General features: G+C 38.7%; 1 protein-coding gene across 3 annotated transcripts in view; it reads left to right on the top strand.

The window, feature by feature from the left end:
* Positions 1 to 20,802, top strand: part of LOC116164713 (spectrin beta chain, non-erythrocytic 1) — a gene marked incomplete at its 3' end in the record, with an annotated part of 68,052 nt that extends 47,250 nt beyond the window's left edge. For 2 of the 3 annotated variants that reach the window (XM_031478924.1, XM_031478921.1), the window contains 12 exon segments: positions 20 to 1,003; positions 4,803 to 5,022; positions 5,715 to 6,135; positions 6,183 to 6,786; positions 6,833 to 8,833; positions 12,140 to 12,655; positions 12,708 to 12,853; positions 16,748 to 16,804; positions 16,896 to 17,482; positions 17,528 to 17,707; positions 17,760 to 20,303; positions 20,561 to 20,802. In XM_031478924.1, the coding sequence (XP_031334784.1) occupies positions 20 to 1,003; positions 4,803 to 5,022; positions 5,715 to 6,135; positions 6,183 to 6,786; positions 6,833 to 8,833; positions 12,140 to 12,655; positions 12,708 to 12,853; positions 16,748 to 16,804; positions 16,896 to 17,482; positions 17,528 to 17,707; positions 17,760 to 20,303; positions 20,561 to 20,802 (8,502 nt within the window). 3 annotated transcript variants of the gene reach the window in all.
* Between the last annotated feature and the right edge of the window lie 481 nt (positions 20,803 to 21,283).

Genomic DNA, 21,283 nt, shown 5'->3' with positions numbered 1-21,283 from the left:
AGATCTTTGACTTTTCCAGATTATAAACCAAATGATGGACGCTGACAAAATGAAACTACTCTATGACAAACTTGTGACAGCTTTGCTAGAATGGATTCGTATTACAATTACACGACTACAAGACCGCGAATTTCCAAATTCTCTGGAAGGAATCCAAAGTCTCTTGCTGAGTTTTGGCCATTATAGAACACAAGAGAAACCTCCCAAATACAAGGAGCGGATAGAGATTGAAGCTCTGTATTTCCAAATAAACACTCAACTCAAAGAACTACGACAACCAGCCTTCGTTCCAGTAGATGGCAAACTGGTGCAGGACATCGAGCGCGCATGGGACATGCTGGAGCGAGCCGAACATAGTAGAGAAGTTGCCCTTCGTAGCGAATTGATGAGACAAGAACGACTCGAACAGCTAAATTATAAATTCGAACGCAAAAGTGTTCTCAGAGAGGGCTACTTGAAAGAGATGATACAAGTTTTATCCGATCCCCGGTACGGTTCTAACCTAACTCAGGTAGATGCCACCGTTAAGAAGCACGAAGCGATATCTGCCGACATTCTAGCTCGAGAGGAGAGATTCCACGATCTGTCCCAAATGTGCGAGGAGCTCGTGAACGAGAACTACCGCAATTCCGAAAAGGTGAAGCTGAGAGAAAACGAGATCTTGGAGAAATGGAGGGAATTATTAAAGTTGTTGAATCGTCACAAAACTAATTTGGGGAATATGACGACAGTCGTGACGTTATTGCGTGAAATTGATAGTACATTGTCAACGATAAACGTCTTGAAGGTGGAGTTAGGCTCTATTGACACGGGAGTTCACCTGTACGCGGTCGAGGAACTTTTACACAAGCACGCTTTACAAGAGTTACAAGTGACCTCTCTGGGGGAAACCGAACGAAAACTTCAACGATCTGGTGACCAGGCGGCCGCACATAATCCAAAAGAGGAGCAAATATTGAGAAACAAATTGGCAGATTTGGCAACATCGTACAAAGAATTGCAGGTAGGTACTTCGTGACACATCAGTAAGTTTTAAAGTTTAACATTAAACAAATTTAAGTATTTATATTTTTTACATTTAATCATTTCTTGATCGAAATTTATTTTAGAATCGCCATATTTATTTATATAGCGATGAATACGACGTACTACTCAAACACCTTGGGGACTGGAGCACTTAGAAGCATAATGACCCGCTTCTGTACAATTGAAACATTTTATTGTCTCTTTCGTCTTGCTGATTTTTAAAGTATTATCCAGGTTCACATCGCGTTTTTGAAGATTCGACGGTTGGCCTGAATCCGCGATCCACTTCGCGTATTTCGGTGGTTCTAGAGGCGATTCTGCGTTGAATCCATTCATGATTAATCGCCAATGTTCAGGTGTTCTTTGACTTCTATCACGTGTTTTCGCGATAAACCTGTTGCGAGTTGGTCTTTCGTTTCTCGAAACGATAGCCAGGTTTTGATAACAATTTATTCCACACTTTCCTTGGTTGTTATACTCTCTTCGTCATGTGTTTCCATTTTTTTGTGAGTCTTTCTACTATTACAAATGTTGCTAGGAGTTTTTCCTCAAAATATGTCCAGTTTTTATTCTGCGCCCGTCTCGTCTGATATCGGCTTTATGGCTCAGTGGTAGAGCATTGGGTTATAAATCCGGAGGTCGGGTGTTCGAACCTTGGTTGAGGTGAATTTTTCATCTGTGGCGGAGATGGAAATTACCTTAGACCAGTTCCGAGCATTCTACCGGCTACTCCGAATTAGGTTTTCCTGCAGTTTTCCTAATTCGTAAGGTAAATACCGGAGTAGTATAGACCAACTTAAGACCTTCTGCAGAGGCACCTCTAAATAGCACTATGCGGGTCACTCTGTGATTGGGCGCATGCCTGTTGAGGGCCCAGAACAAGAGAGGGATAATAAATAAAATGCCAATCACAGGTTCCACCATATAAATGTATTCTAGCGGTTTCTAACTTAAATTATTCCGGCCATTTGTGTAATAAAGCATATGAATCCCACAGCTACCTCTGAAATCTCCAATTGTTTTGTTTAAATCAGGCGTAATATGATAAACGTTGTCCCTTGGTCTCGTATGTAAGGCTTGCGCGTGTCCTTAGTTATTTGCCATTACCGCTAGTAGCTGGGTCATAGTCGCCGTTTGATGGAGCATCAATTGTGTTACGTCAGGCTTCCTGGAATCTGGGAATACAGTATTTACACGCTTGTTAACCACATTTTCCACTCGTTATCCCGTGAAGGAGTCTAGGAAAAAAAAACCCGGAATAAAAACCCCCTTTTTTAAATCTCCACAATAGGTAGGTATACATCTTAGGGCGATTGTACAAGGCAAGTATATACCTATAGTATAAGTTATTCCAAGTACAAAATCTGAAAATTGGATTGAATGTTTAGATTTTATACTTTAAATAGCTTATACCTGGTATATACTTGCATTGTGGAACCGGCCCTTCGTAAAATTTCTAAAAGTGCGAACTGTGTACTCCTGTGCTGAATTAGCTTGCAAAAAGCGTTGTTCAGTGACTTATACCTGGTTTCACAAAGAGTGTTAATCAATGATTATATGGTATATGATTGGTCGATTTTTGATGTTTACTAAGTGACATGGGCTCAAACCAACGTTATTCATCTGTTAAATATTAACAAATGATTGTGATCTTAATCACGTTTGCGAAAACATACTTTAAATTCATTTAAAATTATATATAATATAAATTATATTATATAAATTAATTATTATTATAAATTAATCCCAAAAAGGAAGAAAGCAAAATATGTACTGCTGCAAAGTAGACTAAAAAATATCTGCGAAGAATATAGCGCCGGACAACGAGATGTGGTAAATTTCTTAGAAGGTATAAGTCATAATATTAGGTTTAATTAGGGTTAGTGGTAGTGTAGGATAATATGCAATTACGTAGTATTTTGTAAAAATTGTGAAAATTTGTTAAAGTAGTTAGAGCGCGTTCGGCTGAAGTCAAGTGATGTACTCGGCGTACCTATTACTTACGGTAAACGTCCCCAAAAAAATGATGTTATGAAGGAAACATAATTAGAAATACGGTATGAGTGGTATTTTGTACCTCAGCACAATGCAAACGTCTTACATGATTTTTAAAAAGGTATATACAGTAGTCAACTTGACTAGTCTCCCTACTTTTCGACCCTGTTTCAAACCTTTGCACACTAAATGTTGACGACACACCGCGACTAAATATTCACAGTGTAAGCGGTAAATCCTAAACGAATATATTTATTTTTCATCAAAACGTATGCGAGACGTATGTAAAAGCCGGGAAACTAAATAATTTGGCGTTTTACGTGAAGTCGGTGTAGTGGATTTGGTTTTTCGATGTTGGCGCCAGAGATCCCCAGCCGCTATCTTGATCTCGATCCGATCAGTGTGTCAACAAGACGTGTGCAGGCCTTTATAAATATCGCTGGTTTTGATGTTCTTTCTGAAAGACACCATGCCTTTTGTGAAGAAAAGTGCTCAGCAGAAGAAGGAAAAGATGGTCCTAGCTCAGTTATTTACTAGACCTAGTGGAAAAGTCATCAGATTTAAACGCGTGCTGCATAGCGTGCCGCCGCGTCAGAGCAGACGCCGCTCCGGCGGTAAATATCTTCCTTATTTCATCATGAACATGTACTTTTCCGTGCATATTTAGATTCGTCACAAAATTTCGCTTCTAATGAGACCCATCTCATTTAAGTCTTGATACAAAAACCTTCGCTAGCTCAGAAAAACTGAGTCTGTCCATAAGAGCCCATGTTAAAATACCCTGTTTTTACTGTCAAATATCTCAGAAACGGCACATAGGAACACTTTTTTCTTTTGACCATTAGAAAGTGCGTCTCTCAGAGAATAAGTGACCAAATTTTCACCAACTTCTTGTTACTTTTACCTAGGCGCTCTAACTACTTTAATAGAATCTCAACCGAGTTCTGTTTGATATTCCTGTTTCAGTAAACAATATGCAACTTTAGCTCTCGCGCAATATTTTCTTTTTTTCCCTGTGGTTTTTCTTCCGGTTTTTTACCAGGGGGTCTTTCTTTCCGTGGGGTTTTCCGGGAGGGGGGGTTCTTTCCATGGGTTTTTATTCCGGAGTTTTTTTTCTAGGGGCCTTTTTTCCGGTAATGAAGGTAGACGATATCAATCAATAAAAATGGCTGACTGTCATTTCAAAAATTTCAAAAATATGATATACTGTATAATTAGGTATATAAAAAAATGTAGATTGTGATACATCAATGTAATCAAGAAAAAGAATGCAAGAAATAGAAGTTAAGATATACAGGGTGTTGTATTTAAAAAAAATACCATTTTTGGGTCAAATTTTAGAAAAAGTGGTTAACAATTTTTTTGACTATGCAACTGGAATCTATGTAAAAATATCCAAAGTAGGCAGTTTTATCTTTTTCAGCGCATTTTCCAACGAAGTTGTGTGCGCTATTGCAGCCACTTTCTCTGTTCGTGCATCTGTCTATCTGACCGTCTATCCTACAGTTTTCAAGATATTTAGTTCGTTCTTTTTGCGTTCGGTAGTGTATAGCTCTGGCACCTGAGGCAAAGAATCACGGTTGAATTTGAATTACAGTTTAAGATGTATATACTTTGTTTGATACAATTTCATAAGGTTATATGAAGCTAGTTGTAGTCCTGCAAATTAAGAAAAATGGGTGCAGTGCACAACTTTACATAAATTGGATGGACCAGCTGTGTACATTTAGTGTCTTTTAATTTTACACAATGAACTGATTCGTAAATCTTTCCACTTATAGAAATGCAGCGCTAACAGAAAGGCACTTTTAGAAGATGCGCGCAACTTCTATCAATTCTTACAAGATCAAGAGGACGAAGAAGGGTGGCTGATTGAAAAACAAAGAATATGCCAAGCTGATATATCCGCAAAAGATCTCAGGGGCGTTCTCAGCTTGCAACAGAAACATAAATCTTTGCAGGACGAGATTAAAAGCAGGAAAAGCAAATTTGACCAGTTAAGTAAGTTGCTTTTTAATTTTTATTTTGATTATTTGTACCTGTGACAATAGAAAAGTTCATAATAATGAAGATGCCGCGAAATAGGGGACTGTTAGCAATGCATTTTTTGTTGCCCTAGCCAATTGTCAGAAAACAAGAGCCTATTTGGATTTTGTAATAGACCTAACCTTCATGGCGCTACAATGATCTTGTCATTTCTTTATGGAACTTAAATGGAATTTAACATTTTTTTCTTACTCTACAGTGTGCATTGTTTATAGTCGAGCTAGGCATTTAGGCCAAAAAATCACTCTTTATAAGAGTATCAGCGATAGGGGAGACCCATTGGGGCTATAATTTTGGCTCACACAAACATACTATTAAAAAATACGAATATAAGTGAATCATTTCATGAAACTTAACTAAATCAGTTGTTTTGTGGTGTTGGGAGGGGAGGAGGTAAGCATCTTTTCAATAGGAAAATAATGAATTGCCAAAACTTATCCCTCCGACCAGAAATATCCCAAAAGCTTTTGATGTAATCAAGTACGTCAAAGAGCCTATCATCGGTCTTGTTACCCCTACCCTAATGAGCCCACTATGGTGTATATGGTCAATACAAAGTTTGTGCCGATTATCATAGTAGTTCTGCATAGTTCTACTATCTCTTCAACTCTTATCTATACTGCGAGAGTAAAATAGTTCCTTTACAGCTAACATTGGAAAACAACTCATTCAAGAAAAACATTCCGGCGCCTCAGAAATTCAAAAAAGAATTAATAATACAAAGGAGGAATGGGAGAAACTAGAAAGATTAGTCAAAGAACGTACCAAACAGTTACAAGATGCTGTTGCCGTGTATCAATTCTATGCAGATGCCAATGAGGCTGACTCATGGTTAAATGACAAGACTTCAATTTTGACGTCGACCGATTATGGTTCAGATGAGCCTAGTGCGCAAGCGCTCCTACAAAGGCATAAAGATTTACAAGGCGAACTAAATGCTTACAAAGGCGATATACAAAGTTTGAACAGCCAAGCCGAACGACTTGTCGCAGATGGTATTTCTAACTTGGATCTAACGTCAGAGACTGAGGTAACGGAACCTGTGGAAGAATGGATACAAGAAACTAGGTAAACTACTGTAAGTAAAAGTGTTTGTCCAAGCTTTGTTTTTTCAGACTGGTTCCAGTTGAAGTCTTTGAAGAGGAGGAGGTCGAGAGAATAGAACACAAACCTCACACTGAAGAACGGCTACTTCCGCAGGTACGCGCATTATACCCCTTTTCGGGCCACGGATTCAACATGAGCAAGGGTGAAGTGATGTTCTTATTGCACCAAAGCAATCCAGATTGGTGGAGTGTTAGGCGAGCAGACGGGTCCGATGGATTCGCGCCCGCGAACTATCTAGTGGAAATCGAACCACGGATAATGCATATCCAGGTTCGTAAACCCGAGAAGGTAAAGGTCAAACAAAAGGTGAAGAAAACGAAGATGGTACACCAGAAAGTACCCGTGAAGCTGATGACGCAAAGTACTAAGAAGGGGAAAAGGAGTGTGGATGAAAATGATAGTATACCAAAGCGACAGAAGAAAATCAATGACACCTATGGTGAACTGCAAAAATTGGCAGCGCATCGTCACACTCTCTTAGAGGATGCCATTCGCCTCTTCAGGTTTTACAGGGAATGTGACGACTTCGAAAAGTGGATTAAAGACAAGGAGAAGTTTTTATTGAATGACGAGGAGGGGGGTAACGTTGTGCAAGCCAAACGAAAATTTGAGGTAGGTTTCCATTTGTGAAAATCAATTTCTTATGTTTTCTTTTCAGAAATTTTTAACAGATTTGTTTGCAAGTAATAAGAGAATAGAATCACTCGATAATGAAGTAAAAGAGTTGGATGCTCAAAACCACTCCCAAATCGGCAAAGTGCGTGCGCACCACAAACAAGTACACTCTGCCTGGCAAAGGTTGAACAGGCTAAAGTCTGAGAAAGAAAGAAGTCTAGAAGGTGCAAGCAGTGTGGAACTTTTCCAAAGAACGTGCGATGAAGCCAAAGATTGGATGTTGGAGAAAATGATGCAGCTTGATATTGCCGAGATCGGTTCTGACCTTAAAACCGTACAAGCTTTGCAAAGACGCCATCAGAACTTAGAGCGTGAATTAGCGCCTGTCGAAGAAAAAGTAAATAGAGTACAACTTTTAGCAAACTCTGTTAAAAAGGCACATCCAAACGAGCGTGATAATATCACCAAGCGAGAGGACGAAATTAAAGAATTATGGCAGAAAGTTAAAGGTAAAGCTAAAGAACGCAGGAATAGACTGGAAGATGCAGTAGGTCACAAGATCTTTGACAACAGCGCTCGAGCTCTACTTGGTTGGATTTTTAATGTAAAAGAGCAGCTGAATGCGGACACAACGGCTAGAGACGTACAGACTGCCCAAAACCTTTTAAAAAACCACAAGGACTTACAACAAGATATAAAAGCGCAAGAAGACGAATTCAGGGAAGTTACCAATTTGGGACGACAGCTATTAAAATCCAATCCATCTTTAACTGACGTAGCCGAAAAGATAGAAAGACTAGATGCAGAAAAGGCTGCAATATTAAGAGGTTGGAATGAAAAACAGAAATGGCTGGAACAGTGTTTGCAGTTGCAAATGTTTAACAAGGAAGCTGATAATATAGACGCGGCAACGTCAAGTCATCAGGCGTTACTCGAATTCAATGACCTTGGCGCATCACTAGACGAAGTCGAGGCTCTTTTGAAACAACATCGTGTATTCGTCGGTACACTAAATGCTTCAGATGAACGCCTAGGTGCGTTTAGTAATGGCGCAGACGCTCTTATCGCCGCAGAGCATTACGACAGTCAAGCGATCAACGATAAACGAAACCATGTAATACAACGACGACAAGCCGTCAAAGATCTGAGTCATGCGCGTACGAATGCCTTGGAAGCGTCTAAAAATTATCAGGAATTTTGTGCGGAGGTTAACGACTTACGCAAATGGTTGGCGGAAAAATTGAAGACTGCTTCGGACGAGAGCTATCGAGATCTTAGCAACCTGGAGCGTAAGCATCAAAAGCACGAGGCGTTTGAACGGGAATTGCGCGCAAACGAAGGCCAGCTACGTACTATAAACAAATTAGGGCAAGCGCTGATTGCGCAAGACAGTTACAGAAAGGAGGACGTCGCTAAAACTCTACACGATTTGAATGACGAGTGGAAGCATTTAGTCGGAATTTCATTGGATAAGGGTCGGCGGCTGCGCGAGGCCGTTGCCCAGCATGATTACAACAGTGCGCTCGAAGATGTGCATAATAAATTAGATGAGATTGATGGTCAGCTCAAAAATGCCCATTTGGGAACGGACTTGCGATCCTGCCGTGATCTTCTCAAGCGCCATGAGCTCCTAGAGAGTGATCTTAATTTGTGCGGCGTGCGTATTGACGACTTGGCGAATCAGAGTGAGGAAATGTCCCAGGACGGGCATTTTAATTCGGGTGCGCTACGTGATAACGCCTTCAACGCTCAAAAACGGCTCAAAGATCTCGAAAAACCAGTCACTTTGCGCAAGGAAGCTCTTCGAGAAGCCCTTAAATTTCATATGTTTGCTTTTGTGTTGGATAACGAATTGCAGTGGATTAAAGAACGTCTCCCGCTTGCAGCTTCTGAGAGTTTAGGTCAAAATTTGTACGATGCCCAGATGTTTTACAAGAAACATAAAAAGTTGGAAACCGAAATCATGGGACATCAGCCAGTAATTGACAAGGTTCTCGCAGAGGGTGAAACGCTAGTCGATTTAAATCATCCACAAAAGAAAAAGGTAAGAAGATTTGTAATCTGAAATACGATATGTTTATTAGTCATCTCTCTACAGCTAATAGGTAGTCTATGATGAAAGATTCTGAATCTAGTGAGTTTCGTGTTTAGCTGTGCATGAATTGTGTGTGTGTGTGTCACCGCTTTTCAATTTTAATTTTTTTGCACGATTTCATATAACTGTGTTGCTTACAATTCTGATAACTAGCATTTGCATCAACAGGTGTAATAATAATAATAATTCCTTGATCTTTTATTTACATACAGTGATCACTTTAAATAGCGTTCTACAGGGTGATGTTTACCAACATCTAAAATACAGGTTGTCTAATGGCGAACTTGTTTAATATATGGGAAACTAATGGGAATAGATTTATGAAAAGTTGTGGATAAGAGTTATATGGGATGAGTCCATTGCAGCTAAAATATACATTAAAATAGAGTAAATTTGATGCTTAAATGGAATGGCGAGTTCGTGTTTTATTTTCACTAGTTCAGTAGAACATTTGAAATAGTTTCATGTACAGGTCAGGTTCACCCTCTAGTTTGGCATTGAATAAAAACTTAAAAAAGGGTACGCTCGACAGTCTGGCACACCCAGTGGTCCATCATTAAGCAACTCGACTGGCCTACTCTATAATTCATCACTACCCTAGCAGTTGAGCGTATTTGTAAAATTTGCTTTCGTGTCTGGTCCTGCCCTGACCTTAACAGTCTTTTTGCATTTGTTGGCGCTTGCCTGCGTATAGAGTGCTTAGTAGTGGTCCGTGCGTTGGTCACTTAGTCAAGATGCCCCTTAGTATTTTTTACAAGATATACGGACGTGCTTCTACTATTCATTCCATTGTTGACACTTCTCTTTAAAACAAAGCTTCTATTTAACAGAAAGTTTGTACTTTAAAAACTGAGAGGATTTAGCTTGAATTCATGACCACCCTGTATACTTTTTTTTGGACTGTTGTTACTTGGTAAGGCCTAGGTCTCATCGGTACTGCATTTGTCTCACAAAAAGCAATTTATTTTGTGAAGGATTGCATTTGCCAAAAATGTCTAAAAAAATATAAATAATTTAAACATTGTTCGGTTTAGAGACTTAGCATGCACTTGAAGAAATTAACATTTAAAATAGTACCGTATGTTTCAACTTCCGGGGTCATTAAATACCAATGTACAAATTAAAAAAAAGTTATTCTCGTATATTAATCAACTTAGTTCGTCGATGGACACCCTGTATACACAGACAAAGGTATGAGATGCCAAAAATAGAATTTATGTAACTTAATTTTTGTACTAGGATAGCAGGGAAAATACATTTTTTGCAGGAAATTTATTGTACCTCCTTAACTTTCAGTTGATAGCTCTTGATGATACTTTTTTAAACATTTTGGTTTAAAACACTTAAAAAAAAGGTTTGATGATAAGGAAATGTCAAAAACTTTAGGTACATAGGCAGTTTATAAAGTTCAATAATTTTTGCATTTTCAGTCAGCAAATTACCCTTATTTTAACTTAATTTAATTTATTTAACTTATGACAGAAATTGAAACAGTTGCAAATGGACTGTCCCTGTTAGCAACATCTATGCAGAGCTGGGTCGAGCGTTCTAAAAAACCGTTCGAGCGACGAACGGTCTAATTCTCTCAAAAATGCTCGCGAGCATCGAGTTGTTTTGCAAAGCGAAACCGCTTGCGAGTTCCAAGCACTCCTAAAAGTGCGCGAGCGGTTTATCGCAAGTGCTCGGGAAAAGGGCTCGTGAGCGGAAAAACCGCTCGGTAGCGGAAAAAACGCTCGTGAGCGGCGCTAATCCTTCAGCGCTTGAGGGCGGTTAAAAGCGCTCACCAGCGAAAAAAAAACGCTCAGGAGCGGAAAAAGAGCTTGCGAGCAGGAAAAAACGCTCATGAGCGGAAAAACCGCTCGCGGGCAGAACAAAGCGATCGAGCGCCGAGCACTTTAAGTAAACGCTCGAGTATCGAGTGCCAAGTGACAAGCGCTTTTTCCGCTTGGAGCGCTTTTTCGAGCGGAATCCACTATCCAGCTCTGCTTCTATGCCACTTTTTTCAGAAAATGTGAATCTGTTATCAGAATTTCCATAACACGCTAGATAGAAAGCTACACGCTACTATCTTTCTTATTTCTTATGGACGCCATATTGGATTTTGATGGAATGAGATGGAGGAGAAAAAAATAAAGATAATGGCTTGTCACACTCTATACTTTTACATTAAATTTACAGGAAAAATTTCAAAATCAATGTTTGTTTTACATTAATTTCTCAATAAAATATCCACAGGTGACTAGATCTTGCTGAATCAACATAATTTAAATTTATGTAAAAGTATAGAGTGTGACACGTCATTATTTCTCTTTTTCTGTCTTCTACCTCATTCCGTAAAATCCAATATGGCGTCCATAAGAAATACCTGTAGCTTCTACATCTAGCATGTTATGGAATTTCTGATATTCTCTGAGATTCTCCGAAAAAAAGTGCCCATAGAAGGTGCTAATGGGAACCGTCTATTTCTGACCATTTAAGTTAAGGAAAATGAACATAAAATTTGACATTTTCAGTCGTTCGGTGATATCTCAGTTATCTTCAACGATTTTTCAAAAATGTCAAGTGCGTTTTTTTAGTTCGAAAAAGGGGTAACTTTGCCCCGATTTAACCTACACTGTATCTCTCACCGTTAAGGAGATCCCAATGGTGAGCCACAAATTTGAATCACCCTGTATATTGTTATAATCAAATTTGCTTTACATGGAGAAGTAAGAATTGCATGTTGCTCCTTGGAGTAGCCACACTTTGATCTTGAACACTTTCTTCCAATGTTTGGTTCAGGACCTCAAAAACTAATAGAGAGACAAAAAAAGGAATTATTTTGTTATATTTATTATTTTTATTTTTGCCTTTATTTTTGAGTGGGAGGGGTTTCAGCCAACTCTACCAACCCAACCCACTATACATTTACAAAACATCAATAAGATCAATATCTGTTTTTAGAGATTTTAGAAAACTTTGAACTTCCCAAGGTGACTCGACCACCGCTCATTTTTGATCGCCCGTTATTTCAATTCAATAGTCATAAGATCCCATACTGCATGTGGAGGTGCGGACGCAGTATAGTAAAAATCAAATGTGCGCATGCGCAAACTGCTCAATGCCACCTTTTTTATTTACGGAGATATTTTTTTGAAATTTAAGCCACAGATGACTTCTCCCTAAAGATCTTGTTTGATCATCTGGTACAAGACATTTTTATTTACATTGCTTTTAACTTTCAATTTTTTTAATTAACCAATTATTATTCATCAGATACAAGAGTTGTGTAATACACTGATCGAATCTTGGACAGACTTGAACGACAAAGCAACTAAGAGAACGGTTAAATTGGAATTATCATTGAAAGCGCAACAATTCTTTTTCGATGCCAATGAGGTCGAATCGTGGTTAAACGAAAAAAGTGATATCCTATCCAATACAGACTATGGCCGTGACAGAGATTCTTCCACAAAATTACTTACCAAACACAAAGCGCTTGAACTGGAATTGGATACATACAACAGTATTATTGCGGAAATGGGTCGTAGTGCCCAAGGTCTCATTATGTCGGGTCATCCCGAATCGAAAGCGATAGCTGAACGGCAAGCCACTCTAGAGCACCTGGTGAGATCGCTGCAACGTCGTGCCGCCGCCCGTCAACACCGACTGATGGAGTCTCTTTTCCGGCACGAATATTTCTTAGAATCGGGAGATCTAGAACGATGGATCATGGAGAAGTTACAGCAGGCCACTTCTGAAGACTACGGATTGGATTATGAGCACTTAATTGTAATTTTGGTTCATACTTAGAATAGGTTTTTTATGTGTGTTTTTTTTTTAGATTTTGCAAGCCAAGTTTGATGATTTTAAGCATCGTGTGGAAGCAGGAAGCGAAAGATTTAATCAATGTGAAGATTTGGCGCAGAAGTTGATTGTGAACGAAAGTCCGTACAAATCTGATATAGAGAGCAAGCAATCACAGTTAGAGTAAGTCGTTGCATGAAATGGTGTGTGGGTTTGGTTTAGTTAGATTATTAGCTATCATTACTATAGTTGCATGATGTAATTATTTTCATACCAAATTAACTCTGATTTCTTCCATTTTTATGGTCAGTTATCAAGTGGAACCTACATCTGATTTTTGTTTGAAGAAATTAGAATTTCTATACAGGGTGGACAGTAGGTGCCATGGCATATGTTAATTATTTGAAAATCTTATTCGGTTGCAGAAAGGCGCATGTCTTTCTTCACAATCTGATGGTTGCAGTTTACGTTTTAGACCATGGTGAATAACTTTTTCGTAATTATAATATTAACAAACTTCCCATTTGCTGCGAACTAGTACTTATTGTAATTGTTTTTTTATATGCATGTGGATGAGGTACCCACTGTCTTTCCTGTAGTTTTGATTACAGGACTTATCAGACTTATGGGGCTTGGCTTCTCGTTAAGGTCCCCCACCATGCAAATTTTCAATTTGATTGTTTTCTTCCTGGAAATGGCTGCGAAAATCTTCATCCGCAGCGCGAAGATGACTTGATGTAGGCGATGGTCCGCTCTTGACTTAATTTCTTTCTTCGTGATCCACCTAATTGATCGCCTGACGAATGATCCATTCCCACTATTTTCACTCATGTTTATAGGTGCCATATTTTATCTGTCGTCTACCTCATATGCGCTTTATCTTTCAACGACAATTGATATAAATACTTAACTCGCGCTAGTATAAGCATTTTGTCATTTAACATCGGTAGCGAGTTGTATTTAACAAACTCTCCTCGCTCTTACTTTAATTACAATGATACTGCAGCATAATTAATTTACCCTATTTACATCTGAATTAAAATTGCATTTCTAACCGCGCTTATTACTTCACATTGCTAATTCCTGTTTAACTTCTTTACAGTTAAATAAAATGGCAACTTGGATTATAAATAAACGAAATAATTAATTTCCCTACAAAGCTAAAAGACACATTCGCTCACACAATCTTATCTATGCATTTTTACTAAACTGTACAATTTTCTGTGCATACCGAAATCTCGTTACAGAATACTCTCTTGTTTTTTAGTCAGCTGTAAAGATGAATGAAAAACAAAACCAAAATATATAAAACTTTGGGTCCGTTAACTTGGCCCCCCCACTGAGAGATTTCATAGTCGTATTATTTTGAAATGAATGCGCTCGTTATGCGCTCATATGCGCCACCGATAGTAACTCTTGCGCCATTATCGTTTTTTAGAAATCCGAAAAAACATTTGGGGGGGCCAAGTGAACGTAGCCCCCCCCCCCAGTACGTATTTTGTCCCTTGTAACTAGGTCACCTGATACATTTGGTTATGCGCTCAATTGCGCCACTTGAATTAAAGCTAGCGCCATTACGGTTAAGCCATAAAAAATTTTTAAAAAGTGGAGGGTCTAACTTAGCGTTTTCAAAAGTTATTTCCGGAAGTGCGTCCATTTTGAAAATAGTTTACATCGATTCGGCCTTCGGAGTAACTCCTAAATACAAATTTTTAAAAACCTACCTATTTTACTTTCTCAGAATCGTTTAACTAAAGCTCCCCAAAAAACACCCTGTATAGTGTTTCTGAAACACTATAATGGCGCCAAGATTTTTGTTTACGGCGCATTTTAGCGCATGATGAAAGGTACGATGTAGTAGAAAAAACATGTTAAAAAACGTAACTTTTGAAATCGTTAAGTAAGCCCCTCCCCCCTTTTTAAAAATTTTTTATGGCTTCAACCGTGATGGCGCTAGCTTTAATTCAAGTGGCGCAATTGAGCTCATAACCAGATGTATCAAGTGGCACAAATACCGGTAGCAAAATGCGTTATGGGGGATTCCGTTCACTTGGCCCCCCCCCAAATATATTTAAGGATAACCAAAAAACAATAATGGCGCAAAGATATCTTTTTACGGCGCATTTCAGCGCATACCTGAGAGTACAATTTCGTATGAAAAGATGTTAAAAAAAGTAACTTTTAAAAACGTTAAGTTGGCCCCCCCACTTTTTGAAAATTTGTCACGGCTTAACCGTAATGGCGCTAGCGTTAATTCAAGTGGCGCAATTGAGCGCATAACCAAATGTATCAGGTGACCTAGTTACAAGGGACAAAATACGTACTGGGGGGGCTACGTTCACTTGGCCCCCCCCCCAAATGTTTTTTCGGATTTCTAAAAAACGATAATGGCGCAAGAGTTATTATCGGTGGCGCATATGAGCGCATAACGAGCGCATTCATTTCAAAATAATACGACTATCAAATCTCTCAGTGGGGGGGTCAAGTTAACGGACCCTAAAACTTTGCCTTCTGAACTAAAATAAATTTTTTTTGGGTGGGAAAGTGCCTATAAGGATGATCAGGATATTTAGTTTTCTTGTTGCCTTTTTTTTCCTTTTCTTCCAATTTACAAGATTTCTTATCTCCTCAATTTGTTCTTCTTCGATTATGTCTTCTTTCCTGAAACCCTTCTCAAGTTTTCTTCACTTCTTTCTCATATTTAATTTTTACTCTTCCTATCGTTATCGCGTGGTTATTTTACTTTTTTTTAGTATTTTCCTACTCCAAAATTCTGTAGTATAAATCTTGACTTCTTGATTATTTAATATTAATCTCTTCGGTCAGACTTGGTAATTATTCTGCTTCTTCAATTTCTGCTTCGTTTCCGATATATTCTTCTTGTTTTTCTGATGGGTTATAATCTTTTTCTAACTTCTGCTCTGCTGCTTCTTATCTCTCTTGAATGTCCATAATTTTCTTGTCTTGTAATTTGATCTTATCTTTTTTGATCTTTACTTTTTGTCTTCTTGTTAATTTGTTAATTCTTTGAGTAACTGTTCTTCTAATATTTCTTCTATATAATTACTGGTTTCTTCCGTTTGCTGTCCTACCCCTCCAACTTCTCGAAACCGATTGGTTCACTCTCCATGTTTTTTTTCTTGATCTTGTTCTATTTCTTCTTTAATTTGATTTAATTTATTGTTCAATTAGATTATTTAAATTTTCTTTTCCTTTGTTATCAACTTCTTTGGTTTGTTGAATTAATTTGTGGTTTTCGTTTCTGGTTTGGTTTGTAACAATTTTTTAGCGCATTTTTTAAGAATGGAACTAGTTTTATCCTTCATGGTACTCTAATGAAAGGTCTCAACGAAAGGAATTAATTTCTACCAACCATAGCTCTCCTCCTCGACCTCTTATCGTGATCGGGTATATTCCATTGGTGATGTCAAAACAAAAGCTATTTCGGTAAAAAAAATGCGCTTTATCTGCACAAGAGTTGTGCACAATTTATACTTGTTATAAAATGTATGAAATTGTTTTGCTCTTTGCTTCTTGGTATCGTCCTATAGTAGTGGAGTTCCTGGTCCCTGGCTCGGTAGGCTTCCTGATCCTGTTCAGATGATGGACTGATCCCCTCCTTGAATAGTCAAGATGTCGTGCAAATTCTCTCTCTCGCCGGTTGTAACCACCCGAAAAGGCGAAAGGCATGCGCAGTTCAAAGCCAGCTGATCAACATTAACATAAACTGTTCATGATCAGAGTAAAGTTGATAACATCATTCTTAGTCGGTGGGTATTCTAAAGCATGCTTAACTACGTTGTCAACTAACAATGTTGTTAAGGCGTGTGATTGGATGTTTTTTCAAAGAATAACATCATTCTTTGCATAAACATCCACTCACATGCCTTAACAACATTGTTAGTTGACAACATTAGTTAAGTATGCTTGATAATACCGGCTGAGTAAGTTTGATGTCATTTTAGCATAAACTTATGGTGTATGTGACTAGTTTGTTACTTGTTAGTTAGTATAAAGTAGTATTATTAATACTTATCCTGAAAGCATGCGTATAGGTTGTGGTACTAACTGTTTTAGAATTGCGGAACAATCAGATGTGGTGGAGGAAGTAAAAGCTCGTCACTTGGATATATGGTAAATTTCTTTTAATATTACTTTGTGGATGTTTGTTCAAAATTTCTGATAAAAAATTCGTTTGTTTTGCATTGTACGCGATATTTTTTAGTGAGAAATGGCAGAAACTTCGTGAACAAATAGCAAGTCGAGATAAGCGACTTCATGCCGCTGGAGAAATACATCGCTTCCACAGGGATGTTGCCGACGCTCTTTCCAGAATACACGAGAAGAATGCCGCATTAGGTACCGAACTTGGGCGCGATCTCAATTCTGCTCTGACGCTGTTACGTAAACAAGAGGCATTTGAAAATGAATTGGTAGCGCTAGAGGCACAACTTCAAGTTCTTGTTGACGATGGCGCCCGATTGCAAATATCGTATCCCAGTAACAAAACGCAGATTCAACAGCAGCAGGAAGTTGTTGTGACTGCGTGGCATGGTCTTAAAGAGCGTGCGGACTTGCGGCGCGATCAACTACAAGCTAGTGTAGATTTGCAGAAGTTCCTTTCTCAAGCTAGAGATTTGACAAGTTGGTCTTCAGGGATTCGACTGGCAATGGGTACGGATGTAAACGTGAAGGATTTGGCTAGCGCCCAAGCACTTAAAATTGAACATGAATCATTAAAAAGTGAAATTGAAGCACGTGAAGACACCTTTCAGGCTGTAGCCGATATGAGTACTGCTATGGAGCAAACAGGTAATAATGTTACGCAATAGTAAAAGTTTGTAACATTTTTTTTAGGTCACTATGCTTTCAGTGAAGCAGTTGAACGGTGCACGGCTTTATTCCAAGAACGCGAGAAGTTACACACGGCATGGCAATTAAAGAAAATCCATCTTGATCAGTTAATTGATTTACTGTTCTTCTTACGAGAAACAAAACAAATTGAAAATATATGTAACACCCAAGAAGCTGCTTTAGGTACGATTAATATTACAATTTCCATTCCTTTATCAAGGCGTTTGGATTTTAGGTAACACCGATTTTGGGGAAACTGTTGATGAGGTCGACAGGCAGTTGAAAAAGCACGACGCTTTCGAAAAACTATTCAACTCTCAAGAGGAACGTATTGATCATTTGTTAAAATCTGCAGACAAATTAATTTCTCAAAAGCACTTTGAAAGTGCCCAGATAGCCACTTCAGTTGCTGAAGTTCAACAAAAGCGTTTACATTTGCGCCATCTTTGTGTGCAAAGGCGCCATCAACTCGAGAACGCTTTGCTTTACGCGCAGTTTGTGAGAGATGTTGTGGATGCTCAAGTGTGGATAGCGGAGAAAGCGAAGAAACTGCAATCTGAGATTAAAACTGGTGAGGTTAGCAATCTGGAGGAAAAAATGAAAGAGCTTCAGAAACATCAAGCGTTTCAAGCGGAAATTGGCGCAAACGAGAGCCGAATGACGGAAATTCACGAGAAAGGCAAAATTTTAATTGCAAAACGTCACAAAGCATCCAGTGATATTAAACAACAACTTGCCAATCTTGAAAGTGCATGGAAGCTGTTGGTACACGAAGTCAATTTGCGAGGAAAGGGTTTGGAGGAGGCTCAAGACATTTTAGAATTCAATAACCAATTGGACAAATTAGATGCTTGGATCCGCGATAAAGAGGTAATGGTGCAAGCTGGCGATACTGGAAGAGATTTTGAACATTGTCAAGCACTGCAGCGGAAATTAGATGATGTCGATAGCGATATGAGGGTTGATGATGCAAGAATCAGAAACATCAACTTCTTGGCCGACAAGTTAATTCATCAGGGACACTCGGGCGTAAAACCTAGACGTGATGGTTTTATGGCTAAGTGGCAGAATTTGCAAGGCGCACTAAGCCAGTATCGTGAAAAGCTGGCGGGCGCGTTAGAAGTACACTTATTTAATAGAGACGTGGACGACACCTCGGAAAGAATTAGCGAAAAGGCACACGCAATGGATAGTGAGGATGTAGGTAAAAATTTGCATCTTGTCGAAGCTTTGCAACGCAAACTAGAAGCGTTGGAAATGGAAATGACTGCTGTTGAAAGTAAACTGAACGAACATGGTAGAGATGCATTCGAATTGAGTGACAAATACCCGCATAGCGCCAAACACATTTCAAGTAAATTAACGGCAGTACAAGACGAATGGAATAAGTTGTGTCTTTCAAAAAATAAAAGGCGTTCAAATTTGGAGAGGGCGTACACGAAGCAAAAGTTTTTGTCTGATCTTAAGGATTTGGAGTTGTGGACCGATGAAAATATCAAATCAATGGAGGACACAAATAAACCGAAAAGCATATCGGAAGCAGAAGCTCTCATAGAGCTACACAACGAAAAGAAGGCCGAGATTGATGGACGCCAGGAGGTCTTTGAGCATTTACACAATTTTGGCAAGAGTATTAAAGACGAAGATTCAGAAATAGAGGAAGCCTTGGAAAGACTGCAGAAATTAAAAAAGCTACTGACGAGCAAATGGATGAAGCACAAAGAGGATTTAACTCACGAATACCAACTGCAAGAATTCAAAGAGCAAGGTGACCAGTTGGAGTCATGGCTAGCAACGAAAGAGGCATTTTTAAACAATGACGATTTAGGTGAGAGTACAAGAGCTGTCGAAACGCTAATGAGAAAGCATCAAGATTTTGAAAAAATGTTGAATCAGCAAATGAATCGAGTTACCGATCTACAAGAAGTAGCGAAGATTATATTGTCAGACACTCGGTATGATAATCAAGAGGTTAAACATAGACTGCAGGCAATATTAGAACGACAAGATCGTTTGCTCGAGAGCTCTAAGATCCGTAAACAAAAGCTCACAGAGTCTCAAGATTTGTACGAGTTTAGGAAGAATATTTACGAGGTCGAAAATTGGTTGACTCAGAAAATACAAATCGCTGGTGATGAAAATTATCGAGATCCTAGCAATTTGCAAAGTAAAATACAAAAGCATTCCACATTTGAAGCAGAAATACTAGCAAATCAGAATCGAGTGCAAGCTGTTATTGTAGAGGGCCAAGGTCTGATCACCGCCAAACACTTCGCCGCAGAGGAAATTCAAAATCGGCTCGAAGATTTAGAAAACGATTGGAAGCATTTAAGTGAACTGTCGCAGCTTAAACGTGAACGTCTTAATGACGCATATCAAGCTTTGCTGTTCGATAGATCCTTGGATGAATTCATAACGTGGCTCGATGAAGTTGAAGGCCAGCTGAAATCCGCCGATTACGGAAGAGATCTATCTTCTGTGAATAATTTACTCAAAAGACACGCGGTGCTCGAAAACGATATTCATCAGCATTCCGAAAATTGCGAAATTATAAACGAGACGGCGGAAGACTTTTTGCGAAATAAGCATTTCAGAGGGGAAGAGCTACATGAAAATGCTCAGCAGGCGATAACCCGTTTTCACCAATTACATGGACCTTCGCAAGCTAAGAGAGATCTGTTAGAGGCGTCTTCCATGTTGCATCAATTCACCCGAGACGTGGAGGATGAACTTCTATGGCTTGCCGAAAGGGAACTGATAGCTGCTTCAACGGATTTGGGTACTTAAAAAATTATTTCTTTATTATCTGTCATTTGGCATAATTCTTTATCTCCCCCCCCCCCCCCCCTCCTCTTCCAACAGTAAGTATATGTGAATACCTTTGTGTCAAAATTATTATTTGGTGAGAACTTTAAGCTTTTGATTAAATAAGTTTTATTTTTATATCCCTCTCCTTTCCTTCCCTCTTCTCTGTAATTGTAATAACAATGCAATACAACAAAACATTTTAAATAGTTTATAATTTTTACATTTTAGGGAATAGTTTAACAGCCGTACAGAGTTTGCAGAAGAAGCATCAGGTGTTGGAAACTGAATTACTGTCAAGAGAGCCTGTGGTCACTGCACTAGTTGCGCGCGGTACACATTTGTCAAGACCTGGACATGATTCGTTGGCAATCACAGAAAAAGCAAATAATTTGAAGAACAAACTGAGGCATGTGCGTGACCTTGCCAGCTTACGAAAATTAAGGTTACAAGATGCCCTAGAATCACAGATGGTGAGTTTCTATAAGTAGTACATTATTAGCGGATTTCCAATAAATTAAAAAAAATGCTAGTGTGGCCATTTTGTCCGTCCCTACGGCTGTGTCGCTACTAAATCTTTATCTTCTACTTGTGTCACTATTTGGTTCATTATGGTGTCGAGGCTTGCACCAGATAGGGGATTTTTCTGCACCACTTACGAAAAAAGTTATAACACTCCTCACACTTTTAACCTTTTGTGCTTATTGCGGTTATAAATCCTTTATGCTTGTTACAGTTTGCTACTTGATAGCGAAAACTCAAACCTCAGTTTTAGTGATCACTTTGAACCAGAAAAACCCAAATGTGTAATTTTATGTGAAGCCAAAGCAACAATATTCAAATTAATTAATATGAGAGCCAGATCTTTATTTGTTTTAAAAAGTTATTTTGATTGCATAAAAGGCACCCTTCAGAAGGATTTTGTCATTTAAAAGTAGACATAGTGAAAAACAA

This window comes from Photinus pyralis, unplaced genomic scaffold (genome assembly GCF_008802855.1).
Source record: "Photinus pyralis isolate 1611_PpyrPB1 unplaced genomic scaffold, Ppyr1.3 Ppyr1.4_LG2, whole genome shotgun sequence".
In the NCBI taxonomy this organism is placed as follows: domain Eukaryota; kingdom Metazoa; phylum Arthropoda; class Insecta; order Coleoptera; family Lampyridae; genus Photinus; species Photinus pyralis.
The sequence above is the reverse complement of the archived record's forward strand: the minus strand, read 5'-3'. Positions and strand labels throughout refer to the sequence as shown.